Here is a 19,474-nt window from a genome sequence, read left to right as displayed (position 1 = left end):
CAGCAGCAGCAAAGACAGCAGCAATCAGTAGCAGCACCATCAGCAGCAGCATCAGCAGCAGCAGCAGCATCCACTGGAGAAGCAGCAGCGGCATGCAAAGGAGGGCAGACGGCATTCGGACCACGATGGCATCGACCGGGCCGGCGCTATCGCTTTGAACGACGTCGCCTCTCCCGTGCGTCTCATCGCCGAGTCACGTGCGTCCAGGTTGCGCTGCGAATTCGGAGGGGAGGTGGAGGGGGGAGGGGTTGAAGGTGGGGGGAGGGAGGGGGGCAGCCAAGAGGAACTCTTTCGGTCAGCCGCGTGACGCGACAGAGATCGGAGAGAGAGGCGAGGAACGTCGACCTCTCCGGCCGCTCTCTGAACTGTTCCGGCCAGAACCTGTTTAGGTGCTGGACACGGCTGGCTACCAACTGCTTGTAGGGGTGGCACTTCGCCTCACATCGAGAAGATACCTGGGTTTGATTCCCGACCCGGACGCCTTTCTGTTATGGAGTTTCTACGTTCTCTCTCCCAAACCCCCTCCTGCACGGGTTTCAGACTCAGAAAGTTCATTATCCGAATAAATAGCCCGGTGGAGCCATGCGGGTCTCTGTCACGGGTGCCACGGACAGCAGCCAAACACGGCAGCAAAGCGTGATGCAAATTCACAAGTAAACACGATGTCAAATGTGAAACCATACAACGGCATTGGTGTTGGCCAAACATCCAACTGCAGCAGGACCCTATTGATACAGAGCCTACACAGACTCGAGCGTAAATAAGTAACCGTAATTATATATGTCGTGTGTCAAGTTCATTCTCCTATACACGCGGGGGTTCCAAAGATCAACCGTTCCCCTAACCGTACCCCCCCCCCCCGACCTCCACACCACCTTCACGCCGTTTAGAACATTCCCCCACCGGTTGGACTCATGCCAGGGATCAAAGAAGTGCAAGGATCCCACGCGTGCCAAAAGTCCGGCCCTGCGATCCTCTTTCATCGACAGCGGACGCCAAGGTCCCCCCTTTTTCCACTTTAAAACGATAACAACTGCGAACTACTCTTTGTTTTGTTAAACCACGCACGGCCCACCGAGCTATTTAGCTCTTTTTCAGAAGCGACCTGGCCATCACTAATGATAGCTCTACGAAGTGGCTTATCACGTGGAAATGCATAGCGGCCAAGTAACTCTTGAAAGCACGTCGATTCTAAACGTGGAGGGGGAAAAACCGGAAGGACCCGGGAGAAAACTCCACACGGGCAGCGAGAGACACGCAAGCTCCAAATATACAGCAGCAGGCATCTGCGTCGGGATCGAACCCACGACCCCCTGTATACCAGGCGAGGGAGTCAACATTTCGCCCCCACTTGCGCACACGAGCCGAGGCAGCGTGGGGTCCCAGGCGGTCCCGGTGTGAACTCCATTCTAAACGTACACGCACAAGGAACTTACCGACGTACACGCACAAAAGTACACGCACAAACGTACACGCACGAGGAGTGACCGATTAAACACAAATCTTGTCTTGCATAGATTGATATCGCGCCTTAATCTAAGGCGCTTTTCGACGATCCGAAAGTTTCACACCCAAGATCGGGATATTTACCCATCCCCAGGACAAATCTGACGAGACGTGAAGCTCTTTTTTACAAATGATAGCGGTTGAGATAACGAGCGGGGGTTGTCATTTAAAAGTGGTGATGTAGTTATGGTGACAGGACATGTGGGGGTTGTTAAGGAGTGGCTGGGGTAGTGATAGGGGTTGGAGTGGTGAAATATGGGTAGTGATAGGGTTTGGGGCAGTGATAGGGGTAGTTATAGGGCTTGGGTTAGTGATAGGAGACGGGGTAGTGATAGGGGTAGTAATAAAGGTAGTGACAGAGGTAGTGATAGGGCTTGGGTTAGTGACAGGGGTTGGGGTAGTGATAGGGTTGGGATAGTGAGAGCGGAAGTAAGAGGTAGAGACAGGGGTAGTGATAGGAGTTGGGGTAGTGATAGGGCTTAGGGTAGACCTAGTCGTAGCTGCATGGCAGGCGCCGGGAGTAGCAGTAGCAGAACGGGCTCGGGAGGAGAGACGGGATTTGAGGGAGGCACGGAAGCTGCGCGTTGCTACAGCGAAGACGACTCGCTCGGTGTGCTGCAGTGGGAGTTGGCTCCTGCAGTGGAGCGGAGCGAGAAAGGGGAAAAGGACCGAGGGAGCGAGACTGCGGCGCAGGCAGTGCCGGATTAAGCTAGCGCGGGGCCTGTAGCATATGTTATAAAGGGGCCCTAAATTTAAGAAAAGAACACACAAATATTAAAGCACAAATGTTTTACTTGCATAGTAAAGTCATTGTATTTTTTTTCATTTGCTATACAGCCAGATAATAGGACAAATAGCTAACCTTAAACACTCAGTCGTTCGTAAAAGTTGAAGACGGTATAGTACTGTAGTAATAGAGCAAGTGCAGAATCACTGAACCGGAATTGATAGCTTGAAAGCATTGAGCGCGGGGCCCTTGGAAGTGCGGGGCCCGTAGATACTACATATGTAGCGACTTTTGCTACGAAGATAATCCGGCACCGGGCGCAGGGCGAGGGAGGCATCGGTCACCGTGGACCATGCGGAAGCTGTCGTGGCGTGAACGAACACCGACGGCGCCACTGGCAAATGCACGTGGAAAAAGCGAAGTCTCAATTGTGCGTGGCGCTCGCGCGCGCATGCCCTCCTCTCGACTCGTCAGCGTCGGTGTAAAAATGTCTGACAGCCGAGAATGTCGTTTACACTCTTGTACCGTGGTTACAGGTTACTCAGGATCACCCCCTCCTCCTCTTCTTCGCCGAGTCTTTGCCCCCCCCTCCCCCCTCCTGGCCCCTCTAGACGAGTGTGTGGAATGACTGCAATGCATTGTTCAACTCCGTGGAGTGCCCGGTGGTAAAGTTTAAGGCCGAAACAGGAGGGAGGATTTATCCACAATTCTGGCCGTCGCCTGACGAGGCTGGCTTTTGTTAGTTACCGGCTAAACGTCACGGCACACGAATTGTAAATGTTGCAGTGGGTTTACTCTTCAACACACGACCGGTTTGCTGAACTAGTAACGAATTGTCACGTTTTGTTTCACGTATCAAAAGCCTTACTAACTGGCTGTGTCGGGTGGTGGCGAGATTAACGACACATTTATATTTACGCGATCTAACCTAAATAAAAAAACCTCTATTATGGGTAACGTTGAGCTATTGTCTCAAACTCCGCAGCGACTTCAGTTTCCGGGCAGGCGAACACAACCAGGAGGAGGGCATGGGCCTCGAAAATAGCCAACTTGAATGTAGAGTTGGCACCCTAATCTACATAATACAAGATTGATTAATAATTTACAGCAATTTATCAATCCACTGGTGCATGAAGGTCTCCCCCATGTGGTTGTCAATCATGAGGGTTGTTTGACCATACTTCACCTAAACCGGTCAGGTCAGCAAGGGTTTATTTTTTACGTGAAGAACCGGCTCCGTTGTCACTCGCCACTGATGGGAGCCGTGGGCCGGGGATCAAACTCAGACCCGCCGGGTTCAGAGCACGCGGTGCGCCAACCACAGCTTCCATAGTGGTGGTAATCTCCTATTAAGAGTCGCAGTGGTTACAAACGCACGCAAAAAAATGTAGCGCTGTGAACAAAGTGAAATGTAAATTATCGTGATCATCATTTGTTACCGCCATCATTCAAGGCATGTATCATGATGGAAAAATATGTATATTAATCGACGTATTACCATACAAGTCCACAGCCGCTACATTCACACTGGCAGCAAAAGCCAGCCGATGATGCAGAATCCCCCCCGTTGACCCCCACCTCCCCTTGACCCTCCCCCCGATGCGGAACCGCTGACCCACACAGAACCTCCGACCCGTCTGATACAACGCCCCCCGTCTCATTAGGCAGGGAGAATTAGCTTCGCGCATACACAACCGCGCGCGCGCAAACATGGCCTCACGCACAAACAACCACACGCACGAATACCAAAACGCGCGCGCCGGCGAACAATCGTCAGCGGAAAAACAAAAATCACGAACCCGCACATTGTCCACCGCGACGGAGGTGAATCGACCCTCCCGATCGATCGCTGGCGGCGGCTCTCATTGTGCGCCGGTACGCGCCGGTTTTTGATTCGTCGACGCTTCGCCGTCCGACAGACGGCGAAGCTCGCCGGACGACGGGCGACTTGCAAAAAAAAAACGCGACGGGCCGGGACCCACCGCGGCTCTCCCGCCGGAGACCCTCGAACCACGCGCCTTGGGCGTGAGCCGACTCGAAGGCCGCAACTCCATCTCTCTCTCTCTCTCTCGCTCTCCTTCCGGGGCCTCCGTTGAAGCGACGTCGGAAAAAACGATCGCGGCGTTTTCGTGTTGCGGAACTCCGCAACAACAACGCGCAAATAAACAAACGACGGCAAGAAGGGAGAAATAAATGGCCGGGGTTCCCACACGGCCGGCGAAGCTCCACCTGCTCGGTAGGCCCGGCAGCATCGGCCTCCAAAGCGGGGCGGGCGGGAATGCGCCGCGCAAGCAAGGACCCGACGCGACGCGAGAGCGGGACCTTGACTGTCGGGGTGTCGCCCCCCGTAACAACCGCACTGGATCTGTCAGTGAGCAGAAAGCGTTGTGGCGGGGCGAGGTTTTCGCGGCGCTATCAGCAGCTGTGGCCGCGGTGACCTCTCGCCCTTGGCCTAGAGACGCACGGTCACCGACTGGGCCTCGGTCTGGGCTCGCTGCAACTCAAAGATTGTCCTCGCCGTCATGCACGAGCCTTCATGGACTCACGACTCCTGCCTCCCTCTCAACTGATTCTACTCCCCTCCATGCACTCTCCTACCTCTCCCCTCTCTCCACTCACTCTCCCCTCTCATCTCACTCTACATCCCTCCACCCACTCTCCTACCTCTCCCCTCTCTCCACTCACTCTCCCCTCTCATCTCACTCTACATCCCTCCATGCACTCTCCTACCTCTCCCCTCTCTCCACTCACTCTCCCCTCTCATCTCACTCTACATCCCTCCATGCACTCTCCTACCTCTCCCCTCTCTCCACTCACTCTCCCCTCTCATCTCACTCTACATCCCTCCATGCACTCTCCTACCTCTCCCCTCTCTCCACTCCACCCTCTCATCTCACTCTACATCCCTCCATGCACTCTCCTACCTCTCCCCTCTCTCCACTCACTCTCCCCTCTCATCTCACTCTACATCCCTCCATGCACTCTCCTACCTCTCCCCTCTCTCCACTCCACTCACTCTCCCCTCTCATCTCACTCTACATCCCTCCATGCACTCTCCTACCTCTCCCCACTCACGGTGGTCGCCCACCCAAGCACGGTGCAGGCGCAACACCTGCTTAGCTTCCGAGGCCTGCCGAAATCGGCTGCATTCCGGGAGATTTGGTCAAAAGGCAGCGACCATGAATAAGGTGGTAGAGCGGTGGCGCAGTGGTTGGCTCACTGTGCCACCGCATTCAATTGCCGCCCATGGCTAACATCAGTGGTGAGTAACATCTTACTTAATCCAACCCTGGGTCTCATTACGTAATAATTCACCAACCGGCGTTGACCGGCCTGGCGACGTGTGGTCAAGCAACCGACACGGCTTGGGGCTAGGCCTTCATCCAGTGGTGGGATTGACAAAGGGCTAGCAAATGTGTGTAATGCAGAAAAAATATACATGTATTTGCATAATAAAACCAGACCCCCAAGGTCAACAATATTCAACAAACGTTTGATCGTTGCAACGCAGCATAAAGGGAAGGAGGGTGGGGGGGGGGAGGGTGTCCACGGGCTTTGGGTTTCTTAGAGATCGTCAGCAAGCTGTGGCACAACGGGGAGCCGGCGTGTTCACGAACGCAAACAGTGACGTGTGACGCAGACGTGGCTCGGCACAATGCAAAACATGGCAGGCACGTGCAAATGATTGGTACCGAAACGCACGGACGCGCACACACACACGTACACACACGAGACAAAAGTGCCTCGTGTATCCAGGACACAGGCTGCTGGGGCAAGTGCCGTTCGCGAGTGCCTACTGAGGGCCCGCACGGTACGTGTGGGGGGTGGTGGTGCGGGAGGCACCACGCCAGTGCGCCTTTGTATCCCCATTTCAGTTGTGTACACACAAAGACAAGGATCCCCCCCCGTATAGCCTTAACAGACTGTTTGGGGCAAGTGCTGTTAGCGAGCACCTATGAAGGCCGGAACGCTACACGAGGGGGTGGGTGGCCAGCACCACGCCCGTCCGCCTTTGTCTCCCCAGTGGCGATGTTCACTAGGTACTCATTTGAGACAGTCAACCTAGGGTTCAGATAATCGTCACTGATGTTGGCCACGAGTGAGAATAAAACTCGGGTCGCCGGGTTCGCAGCACACTAACCACTACGCTACCGCTCCCCACACACACACACACCACACCACACACCCCACCAGTTGACACTTCTACTGCATTGTTCATGCCTACCCAGACCCGTCACAAACATGGCCACCCGAGTTCGATCCCTGCCCACGGTTAAAACCACTGACGGATATCTGAACTGGTCCTGGGCCTCCCCGAGGTTGACTCGGCCTTCAATGAGTACTTGGAGTGCTGTTTACACGTCAACTCTGACAGGGTGGGGAGGGGGTTAACAAAGGCGGCCTTCATAGGTGCTCGCTTACCAGCACTTGCCCCAACAGTCTGTTAAGGCTATACGGGGGAAATTTAGTTTTTGTACGCTATGGGAAGCAGTAGTGTAGGCGTTAGTACGCTGCGCTACGAATCCGGCGACCAGAGTTCCATTTTCACTCATGGCCAACACCAGTGACGATTACCTGAACAGGTCCTGCCCCCCCCCCACCCGAGATCAACTGGGCCCGAAATGAGGACCTAGTGTGGTGTGTAGCAAATATCGTCACGGGGCGAAAAAAAGCAGCCCGAGTGTGGTGTTTGCCACCCACCCCCTCGGTGCGCCGCAGCCGGCCTTCATAGGTGCCACTAGCCAACAACACTTGCCCCAACAGTCTGTCACGGCTATACAGGTGATCTTTATCTTTGTAATTATGCGTATGTGCGTACTCGCCACCCGTGAGTTGCGAAATCGCCGCGTGCACTCTGACACACCCTCGCACGTCCGGTTAGCACGGTTGGCTACGTACGGTGTGAAAGAAGTTCAACACACGGTACGTGTTGAACAAGCGTCTCAAATCGCAGCGGCCATAACGTCCATAATTGATGTCTGGTTTGGGCCACGTGATGATCTGGCCAATATTGTCGGAAGACCCTCGCACCACCCAATGTGGTGTACGAGCGTCAAACGTGCCAAATGCTGTCGCGGCAGCCCAGCCCGTAAGCCGATTGGCATCTCTCGCCACCAAATTAGCAAATTGGAGACGCGACGATCTGCCTAGCAACTGCGCTAAGCAACTTCAGGAAACGTCCAAAAGGTCGGGATAAAATCCAGCAAGTCGGAATGATCGTTTACGCGTGCCGATCCAAAAATCAATCACGAATCGTAATATCGGCGACGAACACCCAAAGGCGATAAGAGAACCATTACATCGTCACATTTGTGATTAGCGTCACGTAAAGAAGGTACGTTGCAATTACGAATCCACGTTGCTCCGTCGTTGTTGTGGTGTTGTTGTTGTTGTAGCATTGTTGCGTTGTTGTTGTTCCGTTGTATCAACAAGCGGAGCTTCACGTTCGTGCGGTTCACAGGGAGGGAGGGGTAAGGCTCCCTTCCCAGCGCCTCCCAATCCCCCGCCCCCGCGTTACAAAGAGCGTCTCACGAACCAGCAACGACTGCTCCCGAGAGCGCTCCAATCATTCGATAATCCAATAATCACGAGAGAGACACGAGAGCGCGCAGGGAGGCGAGGAGGGCCGGAGTAGTCGGAGGAGTGAAACTCAGGGCACACAATCACCCCCACCGGCACCCCCCCCCACCGCCCCCGCCCCCCTCACCCTGGCCATGGAATAACGAAGCGGTCGATGAAGGTAATTGTGCTGTTAATGCCGCCCTCATACAGACTCTAACCCAGGGTTCAGGTTGGAGCTGGGGTTAGGGTTCAGGGTTCAGGGATTCAGCTTAAGAGGCATGGGGGGGGGGGGGTTGTGGTGAGGTGGGGGGTTAGGGTTCCAGAATTAAGGAGCAGAACACTTGGACTAGAAGACCAGGAATCCATACTCTTTGGTAAAGTCACGTAGGTAGAAAATAAAATAATAGATCACGCAACAACAAGCGACCGTCTTCAGGTGAGAGAATCAGACTACTGTGGACGAGGCATTATAGGCTGGTAGTGAGTTGTTGATGTCGGTAGTAAGATGAGCCCCCCCCCCGCCCCAACTCGCCCAGCCCCCCAATGTTCTCGGCACCACTTGTCAACATCCTGAACCTCCCGGCACCTCCCTGCCAATCCCCTGCACTCTAAACTAAACTATTTTTATTAGTTTACGAGGTAAGGTCCACCGAGCTATTAGCTTCGTTTTTATACATAGCAGTAGCCAAAGACTCTAAAGTGCAGGTTGGTTCTCAATGTGGAAGGAAAAAACGGAGGGATCAGGGAAAAATCCACGAGACCACGGGGAGAGAGAGATACGTAAACTCCAATTATACAGCAGGCGTCAGGATCGGGATCAAGCACACGACCTCCTGTATACCAGGCGAGGTAGTTAACATCTCCTAGCCACCGTGGCGCTCAGAAGTGACCTGGCCACTCACCCCTTCACTGGCAGTGCCTGGCCTTGGCCTGCACTCCCTTTCGATGCCCGGTGTCCCTCTCCAATCCCCCTGCACCTCCCTGCACCTCCCTGCACACAGTCCTGGCTCCCTGTACCTCCCCCACTCACTCCCCACACCCTAAGCGCGCTTGGGTGCATGCGTTTGCGTGTGTGCATGTGCGCCCGTGTGTGCACGTGTGCATGTATGTGCGTCTTTGTATGCGTGTGCGTGGGTTTGCGCGTATGTAGGTGCGTGCGTGCAGGTGTGTTTGCGTGTATGTAGGTGCTGTGCGCGCGTGGGTTTGCGTGTATGTAGGTGCGCGCAAGCATTTGTCTCCATTGCGTTCCATTCGTTTAATGCCCCGTGTTGAATTCAACACAAAAAAACGAGAAGAGGTGGACAGAAAAGGGACTAGGGGAGGGAGAGACAGCAACCCCGCACCCCACCCAACCCAACCCATCGCATGCCTCTTTTTTTTTTGGTACATTCAATTCAAAAGGCAGCTCTCGCGGAGCACAAGAAACTGGGAAGCCGGTTATTGTGCAAAGAGAATTCTCCTCTTTTAGAGAACGTACAAAAAAAACCGAGGGGGGGAAAAAAAAGAGAGAGAGAGAGAAAGGGAGAGCGAGCGGGAGAGCGAGAGAGGAAAAGGCGGAGGGGGGGGGGGGACACAGGAAGGCAGTGCGCATTATAAACACGGCACGAAAGGGGGGGATGGAGACGCAGAGTTGGGGGGGGAGCGTGCGGGAAGGGGCTTGGGGGGGGGGGTCAGTGCGGGGGCCGGGGTAGAGAAGAAGAAGGAACGGGGGTTTAAACTGGGCATGCATCTTAGAGGCTTGTTGTTCGTAAAGCCGCTGCTTTGAGACGCAACGGCAACGCGAAAAACTCTTGCAGCGGCACGTACGGCGCCGGGGGGGGGGGGGGGGCGGGGTGCGACTCATCCGGTGATCGCTTTTGCGAGAAGTGGAAATGGTGGTGGCGGCGACGACGACAATGACGACGGTGGGAAGAGGAGAGAAGCGATGACGATGGTGGGAAGAGACGCGAAGAAGGGAGGTGATGATGAACGGGGGAAGAGAGAGGTGCCGAAGGAGGTGAAGATAAGTGGGATGTGGAGGGATGAGAAGAGGTGGTGATTGAGGGGCAAGATGAAATACATGAATAGGAGGTGACTGATGATGACGATGATGATAGAAGAGGAGAGACGTGAAGAAGAGAGGCATGACGGGGGAGGCAAGATATGCAAGAGGCAACAATGATGATGGTGGTGGTGGGCAGGAAGAGACGGTGAAGCCGACAGAAGAATTAGAGATCGAGAGTGCAGTGTGCCGGCGTCAGCTTGAGGTGTGCGGTGTCAGGAGGAGTAATATTTGGGTAGGAGATATTAATAGTCGGTGCGTCCACCACCACCCTCGCCGAGTCTCAGCGACTCCCGCTACATTGCCGTGGTCGGCACGGCAAAAATAAAGCTGGCGATGCTGATGAAAGCCAAACGCTACGTAAGATTCCGGACCCATAACCGCACACCGGCCCTTGATGTGCTACCCCCGACAATACACAACACGTGACAACAGCACCTATCATCATGCTGCTGTCAAACCCCAATGGTTTCAAATGTGTGGCGGCCCTCACACTGATGGTGTCTTATGGCCAAAAGTGCCCCCCCCTCCACCTCTGAAAATTAGTGAAGAACACTGCACTAGACCTAGCCACAAGAGACACTTTCCCAACCCTACCCCTCTTTCACGACATATTTACCATAATGCTACCCATGTACCAAACTAAGCCTAGCCCTGCCGCTACCCGTTCAAGACAGGCTAACCCTGATGCTAACCCCGTACTTCACACACGAGGCCTAGACCTAGCCAGAACTCTACCCCTGTTCCTGACACACTCACCCTACCTCTCAACCTGACACCCTACCCTTTTCCATAGGCCTACCCCTCGCTATAACCCGACGCCTGTATCTGCAATGGAAGCGCTACTACTGACCCCTTCCACAGCCCCTTCCAGACACACTCCAGGCCCAAATCTGGCTCATACCCCTGACCTGAACCTTTACCTCTGTACCTAAAACACCTGCCCCCAACCCAAATCCAAACCCTTGACTGTAACCTCACCCATAACCTTACCCCTTACTCCCGTTCCTGACAGCAGCCCTAAACCCCGACCCCCTAACTCTACTCTCCCCGTTGGTGACGTACGCATAGCAAGGCCTAGCCTCTAACCCCTGACAACCCTTAACCCCTAACTCCTCGCGGCCATCGCGCATTCCTTCCTCGGGTCGCCGCCACCACCACCCACCCCCCCCCCCCCGCCAAACACAATCGGCCGAAAACTCTGCCTCCGCCATTCGCTTCATTCTCACCGCGCGGCGGCCGCCGTGGCCGAGAGACAACAACGGCCATGGGGGGCGACGACGCGCCAGCGAGAGCAACGCCACAATGTCAACGTCGCCGGTGTGCGGAGGTCACGGGGAGGTGCCGCCCGCCACCGCCGCTCTCGCCGATTGCGATGTGGCTACGATGTGGGGGGGGGGGGGGGGGGGTCTCTCAGCTGTTTTTTTTATGCGCAAAAACCGCGGGGGCCCCCCCCCCCCCCTCTCTCTCTCTCCGTCTTTATTGTGACGAGAACCGTGTAGGAGTCAGGAATCGTCATCGCTTCTGTGCCGCCCCAGTGTACGATCACCATCATCGCCGCCGCCGCCGCCGCCCTCACCCACCATCATCGCCATCAGCAGCAGGCATAACGGCAGCAGCGGTAGCGGCAGCGGTAGCGGCAGCGTATGCGGCATATGTGATAAGTAGCAGAGGCTTCGCCAGCAGAGTCGGCAGAGACCGTCAACATCGGCAAGGGTAGCGTCGGCGATCGTAACTGTCAACAACAGCATCGTCAGCAGCAGCGGCTGCAGCAACAGCAGCAAACACGGCACCAATACCACTCACGAGCGCCAGCACCAACAATCAGCAGCATAGGTGCCATCAACAGCGGTATCGACAAGGGTAGCATCAGCCTCAACTATGGCAACACGAAGAACAATCGACAGGAGAAACAGCAGCATCATCAGTAGCATCAACAAAAATAGACTCGGCGTCCTACCACATTGGCTACATCAACATCAGGATCAATAATCATCATCAGCAGCAGCAGCAGCTGCATCAAGGAAATCAGCAGCATCATCATTATCAGCAGACACGATATCATAATCAGCACATTCAGCAGGATAGGAACATCAACGTCACAGCCATCACCACCATCAACAACAGTACGTCGTCACCATCACGAATTCCGAACCATCATCATTCATCGACATCAACCATCCTTACAACTATAGCGGCTTTTATCAAGAACACCATCAACAATAGCAGGGAAAATAGCCATAACCACCACCATCGAGAACACCAGAAGAAGTGACGCAACTGCATGCATCATCAACAGGCCCATGAACTATGACCAATAACCTAATCAACGTCATCATCACCACCACCACCAATAGCATCACCAAACGTGAATAACCCCAAACCTTCACCACCACTCCAACCTTCACCACCAAAGCGCACCACACAAGAACACACTAACCATCACCAGAACCCACACTACACACCTACCATCACCACCAATCGCATCACCACACACGAATACTCTAACCATCACCACCACTCTAACCATCACCACCGTTAACAGCACCACACATGAGCACACTAACCACCACCAACCACTTCGACCATCAACACCAATAACATCACCACACATTAATACACTAACCATCACCACCACTAAAATTACCACCATAACCATCAACACTACTACCATTGCCAGTAACGCCATCATCACCACTACAACCACATCACTACCACAACTACGTGTCCAACATCATCACCACCAACACTACATCATCACCACCACTATCTCTACAATGATCACCATCATCAACCACTGCCAACATCATCATCATCCCTCAATGCCATAAACTATAGTAGCCACTATCACCACCACCACCACTAACGTCACTATCACTCTCCCATCATCACCACCAACACTACCATCACAAATGCTACCACCACAACCACCACCACGGCCTCCAACAACAGTACAATTAAGCCCATTATCACTGCCACGGCCAGCCGTAACACCGCACTACTCTTACCCATCGCTGTCACTAAAACCAACATACACCCCAAACAACAGAAGCATAAACAACTAGCATCAGCAGTAGCGGCAGGTAAACATCCACAATCACCACCACAACCACCACCACCCTCGTCATCACCACCACATCACCACCATCAGCATAACAACCACCACCACCACATCACTACCAGAAGCAGCAGCAGCACAGCAAGCAGCAGTATAGCAACCACCATTATCACCATCACCATCCCCCTCCACACCCCAATCATCACCACCATCAGCAACAGCAGTATAGCAACCCACCCCCATCATCACCACCACCACCACCACAACAAACCCCTCATCATCACCAGCAGCAGCAGTATAGCAACCCCCCCCCCCCCATCATCATCACCATCATCAGCAGTATTGCGACCACCACCATCACCACCACAACCACCACCCCCATATACATCACCACCACCATCATCAGTAGTATAGCGACCATCACCACCACCACCACAAGCCCCATCATGATCACCACCATCAGCAGCAGTATAGCAACCACCATCATCACGCCCCCCCCCCACCACCACCATCCTCAGCAGTATAGCGACCACCACAACCACCACCTCCTTATACATCACCACCACCATCAGCAGCAGTATAGCAACCACCATCACCCACCGCCCATCACCACCACCATCCTCAGCAGTATAGCGACCACCACCACCCCCTTATACATCACCACCATCAGCAGCAGTATAGCGACCACCACCACCACAACCACCACCCCCTTACACATCACCACCACCATCCTCAGCAGTATAGTGACCACCACAACCACCACCCCCTTATACATCACCACCACCATCATCATCAGCAGCAGTATAGCGACCACCACCACCACAACCACCACCCCCTTATACATCACCACCATCAGCAGTATAGCGACCACCACCACCACAACCACCACCCCCTTATACATCACCACCATCATCATCATCAGCAGCAGCCCGGAGAGGCAGGCCCGCCCTCGGGTGTTCATTACGCGACCAGCAGACAAAGGGATCGCGTTATCCGCCGAGCCTAGCCTAGCCTCCTCGCCAGGAGCCCCCCTTCTCTCGAGCCACACCGTGAAACAAGACCCCGACAGCCCCCTGGCCATTACACAGACAGACACACACACAGATAGATAAGAGAGAAAGAGAGAGACAGTCACACACACAGAGACACACAAAGAGAGAGACGCACAGAGATGGAGAAAGGCACACACACAGAGATAATATAACAGACAGACACAGACACACAGACGCACGGAGATGGAGACATGCACACACAGACACAGAGAGGAATCTAGACAGAGACACACAGAGACAGACACACGCACACGAGAGATAACATAACAGACAGACACACACAAAGACAGACACACACACGAGAGATAACGAGAAACAGACAGACAGACATACAGAGAGACAGACACGCACACGAGAGATAACATAACAGACAGATACAGCCACATACAGAGACAGACACACACACGAGAGATAACGAGAAACAGACAGACACAGACATACTGAGAGACAGACACACACACGAGAGATAACGAGAAACAGACAGACACAGACATACAGAGAGACAGACACACACACACGAGAGATAACGAGAAACAGACAGACACAGAGACACACAGAGACAGACACACACACGAGCGATAACGAGAAACAGACAGACACACTGAGAGACAGACACACACACGAGAGATAACACGAAACAGACAGACACAGACACACACAGAGACAGACACACACACGAGAGATAACATAACAGACAGACACAGACACACACAGAGGCAGACACACACACACGAGAGATGACGAGAAACAGACAGACACAGACACTGAGAGACAGACACACACACGAGAGATAACGAGAAACAGACAGACACAGCCATACTGAGAGACAGACACACGCACGAGAGATAACATAACAGACAGACACAGACGCACGGAGATGGAGACATACACACACAGACACAGAGAGGAATCTAGACAGAGACACACAGAGACAGACACACACACGAGAGCTAACATAACAGACAGACACAGACACACATAGACGCACAGAGATTGAGACATGCACACACAGACACACAGAGACACACACACACACACGAGATAACGAGACACAGACGCAGATGGAGACGGGCAAAGACAGACGGGACACAGAGATTTCGAGACACAGATAGACACACCGAGGTACACACCGAGATACAGGCAGAGCGAGAGAGAGAGAGACGCACAGAGACACAGGGAGTTAGATAGAGAGAAACATGCAGCGACAGTAGCACATATACATAGTATAAACATATAGCCTAACACAGACTGTAGGGGCAAGTGCTGTCAGCGAGCACCTATGAAGGCCGGCACGGCACACGAAGGGATGGGTGGCCAGCACCACGGCCGCCCCGGCCGCCTTTGTCTCCCCAGTGGCGATGTTTACTACACACCGCACCAGGTACTCATTTGAGGCTGAGTCGACCTAGGGAAGGCCCAGGACCGGTTCATATTAATAGTCGCTGATGTTGGTGGCCGTGAGTGAGAATTGAACTCGGGTGGCCGGGTTCACAGCACGAACCGTTGCGCCATCGCTGCCCGTGTAAACACAGAGACACAAGGAACACAGCAGCAGACACACAAAACCACAAAGACACACACACACATACACGTTGTGTTATCCGTCTATGTTACCCTACCCGTGCCATGAACCAAGACCTGGGCCGCTGTGATCATTGCACAGAGACAGAGAGAGAGCTAGAACACAGGCACACGGACAAACACATACACACACAGAAACACATACAGTACAAAGTCAAAGATGCCCCGTATAGCCTTAACAGAGTGTGTGTGTGTGTTGTGTACAAAGAACAGAAAATGCAAGATAAAGACACACACGAGAGACACGGACAAAGCACAGACAAGTAACGCAAGCGCACAGAGACAAAGACAGACACACGGGCACCACCGCAGAGAAGGTGATGAGGAGGTGGAGGAGGTGTGTGGGTAGGATTAGCAGTAGCAGATTATGGAGGTGATGCAGACAGAAGAATCAATAGGAGCAGGACAGTATACGAGGTGTAGGAAGGTGTTAGAGGAGGTGGGCTAATAAGGATGAGATTTTGTCAAATCGTAGATGGATCAGGCGAAGGAGGAGGTATGGGACAGGCTTAGCAGTAGGATGATGAGGAGGTGTAGATGTCAAAGAGATGCAGAAGGAATTTATCTTCTTTCTGTATAGAATTAGGTGGTAAAAGCAGATGCAGAATGATGTGTGTACATGGCGGAGAAGAAGAGGTGGTGGTGGTGTGAGTGTACTGCATGTGGAGAAGAGGTGGTGGTGTTAATGTAGATAGAGGTGGTAGTGTTGATAGAGGAGGTGGTGGTGTGAGTGTAGGTAGAGGAGGTGGTGGTGTGAGTGTAGCTAGAGGAGGTGGTAGTGTGAGTATAGATGGAGGAGGTGGTAGGAGGGGGGTGTAGAAGGAGGAGGTGGTAGTGTGAGTATAGATGAGGTGGTAGGAGGGGGGTGTAGATGGAGGAGGTGGTGTTAGTGTAGATAGAGGAGGTGGTGGTGTGAGTGTAGAGGTGGTGGTAGGAGTGGGGTGTAGATGGAGTAGGTGGTGTTAGTGTAGACTGTACATAGAGGAGGTGGTGTGAGTGTAGACTGTAGATAGAGGAGGTGGTGTTAGTGTAGACTGTAGATAGAGGAGGTGGTGGTGAGTATAGATGGAGGAGGTGGTTGGTGGGGGGTGTAGATGGAGGGGAGGGGAGGCAGGAAGGGCACGCGTGAGCAGCTGAGTGGGGGTGGAAACCCGGTTAAACCCCCAACACACACATTACACACACACATTACACACACATATTACACACACACATACATCTACAAAACACACACGCGTCTACACAATACGCATACATCTTCACAACACACACAACATAATACAACACGCGATACAGAATACATACGGACAATACAATAGGCAGACAAATACACAATGCGCAAAAAATGCACACGCAACACAATATACATACACGCGACGGACTGCATGTCCACGTACAAACACACACACAGTACGGTACACACACACACAGTACGGTACACACACACAGTACGGTACACACACACAGTACACACAAAGCTACGATCCCCCCCCCCCATTGCCGTAAAGAAAGCGCACACAGTACATACACATACAGTATACTAACACACACTGTACAAAGACAAAGATCCCCCGTGTAGCCTGAACAGATTGTTGGGGGCAAGTGCTGTTAGCGAGCAGCACCTACGAAGGCCGGCACGGCACACACGAGGGGGTGGGTGGCCAGCACCACGCCCGGCCGCCTTTGTCTCCCCAGTGGCGATGTTTACACAACGCGCCTAGGTACTCATTTGAGGCCGAGTCGACACACACAGCATAGCATATACACAACACACACACCATAGCATATACACAACACACACACACCATAGCACACCCACAACACACACACCAAACGGCACATATACACACGGATACAAGGTCACGACACACCACTGAATAATCACACGGCCGATATACACACACCCCCCCGATACACGGACAAACACACCACGCCATACACAACAGACACACAAACCGCGACACGCACACACACGACGCTAGCTTCCACCGCCTTTGGGAGGCCAGGTCATGGAACGTCAGGTCAGGTCAAGCACACGTCACATCACCTAAGAGGCGGCCTCAGCATTCTGCCTTACGCCTTACGGTCAGTGGTCCGGCATCGTTCCGGCTTACGTGAGATCGGAGCCTCTCCTCGTCGACGCACGACCCGGAGACGCCACACACACACACACATGCCCAGGTCACCACGCCAGGGTCAAGTAGGGCGACGCCAGACCGAGTCCAGGGTCAGGTCATTCGGTCATTACAGGTCACCCCCCCCCCCAACCCCCACCGCCGCCTTCTTCACTCTCAGCTCACCGACTTGCAGCACGTTATCCACGCATCCGCCTTCGAGGAGCCGCACGCCGCGATTGAAGGGCAGCTTGCTCTCCTCCTCGCCGTCCTCGGCCGAGCACTCAAGCGACGAGTACATGCACACCTCGCGCTCGCTGCGAGGGAACGACCAGAACACGATCCGCCTCTGCACGGGCTCGGGAATGTGCGTGAAGCGCTCCTCGACGCGCTGGAACGGCCACTTCTCGGCCACCCGCTTGGCGCTCAGGTCCAGCAGCGACTCGGGACTGTGGCCGGCGCCCGCCGCCGCGGTCCTGCGCGGTGAGAGAGGCGCCGGGAAGGGCCGACAGCACGGCCGCTTCGCGGGAGGCTCCGAGCGCTCCGCCATGCTGCCTCGCTCTGACCCCGTCCGCACGGAAGCGAAGCGGCTCAAGGCGACGCCCCGCCCCCCAACAACCCCGCCACGCCCCCTAATTGTGGACACGCCCTCCCCCCTTTAATGGGAACGCCCCCCACATTTCCCCCCACCTTCACGGTGGACACCGCGCTACCCTACCCCCACCACCACCCCCACCTCTGCAGTGGACACTGCGCGCGCCCTCCCCACCGCTCCCCTATGCGGTGGAAACCTCCCCCCCGCAGCCCCCACCTCACAGCCTTAGTCACGCCTACTAGCTAGCCACACCCATCTATAGACTCCGTCCCGCTTCATCAAATATGTAAATGACAAACCCGAATCACAACAGAATAACAAAACTAAATTAGAATACTGTATATAATAAGCGACGTTCTGGGTAATAAGCGACGTTCTGGGCGATAAGCCCTTTGTGCTGCGAAGGATCATAACACTAAAACGTCGGCCGTTTATATATATTTTTAAAGACCACGCACGGTTTTTGTTTTTGTTGACGAACGTGTTGTGTTGAGTTTGTTGTTAGTTATGCCGGGGCACCAGTGTCAACGCAGAAGCAGCATCATCATCATCATCTCCAGGTAATGTCTAACAGGAGAATAGTGCAGGCCGGAAAACTGAGGTTCGAACAACGCACAGGGAAACGTTGTACACAAAGCTATCAGCAAAATGGGACCTGATTTTTATTGCCAGGAAGGGTAAATTTACCTCTTGTTTTTTTGGCTATTGCGCATTACGCAAACAAACAAAAAAACCCCATCGGCAGTTTTGAGATCACCATCAAAATAAATGTAAAGTTTTTTGTCACTAAATAATTTTACTTTTAATACGAATTCAGCGCTATGAAGGAGGACCGTTGCACCCGAAAAGAAACCTCATATATACTTCAGTGCCGTTGACAGGTTTATTGACGAATGTGTTCAGCTTTTGTCGTGTTAACTGCGGCTTGGTGCAGCAGCAGCACCAACATAATCTATCCAATACAGCAAACTGTACATCAAAAAAAGAAGCTTTAAACCAATCCAATCACGTGGCAGAGAAGGAAATGTTTAAATACCCGACCATTAAACCCCCTCCCCCCAGCCACGCCCCCGCCTATGGCAAGCCACGCCCCTTGCATAACAAGACACGCCCCTCCCCTGGGTTCTAGCCCCGCCCGCTCCCTGCGTGGGTTCGTCACGCGTCATGGCTCTGTTGAGTTCCCCACACTCGAGAAAGAGACGCAAATTAGTACAACTTGCATAAACCAGGGTTAATCC

At 53.7% G+C, this 19,474-nt stretch overlaps 1 protein-coding gene across 1 annotated transcript in view; it reads right to left on the bottom strand.

The window, feature by feature from the left end:
- The window catches only part of LOC116951984 (zinc finger SWIM domain-containing protein 5-like), a 100,131-nt gene extending 81,905 nt beyond the window's left edge, over window positions 1–18,226 (bottom strand). Inside the window, 1 exon segment of the mRNA XM_076073970.1 lies at window positions 17,828–18,226. Coding sequence (XP_075930085.1) covers window positions 17,828–18,191 — 364 coding nt within the window. The 5' untranslated portion in view covers window positions 18,192–18,226.
- Between the last annotated feature and the right edge of the window lie 1,248 nt (window positions 18,227–19,474).

The sequence above is a fragment of the Petromyzon marinus genome, chromosome 44 (genome assembly GCF_048934315.1).
Source record: "Petromyzon marinus isolate PM22_M1 ecotype Great Lakes invasive population chromosome 44, UKy_Petmar_22M1.pri1.0, whole genome shotgun sequence".
NCBI lineage: Eukaryota > Metazoa > Chordata > Hyperoartia > Petromyzontiformes > Petromyzontidae > Petromyzon > Petromyzon marinus.
This window is presented reverse-complemented; position numbering and strand designations above follow the sequence as displayed.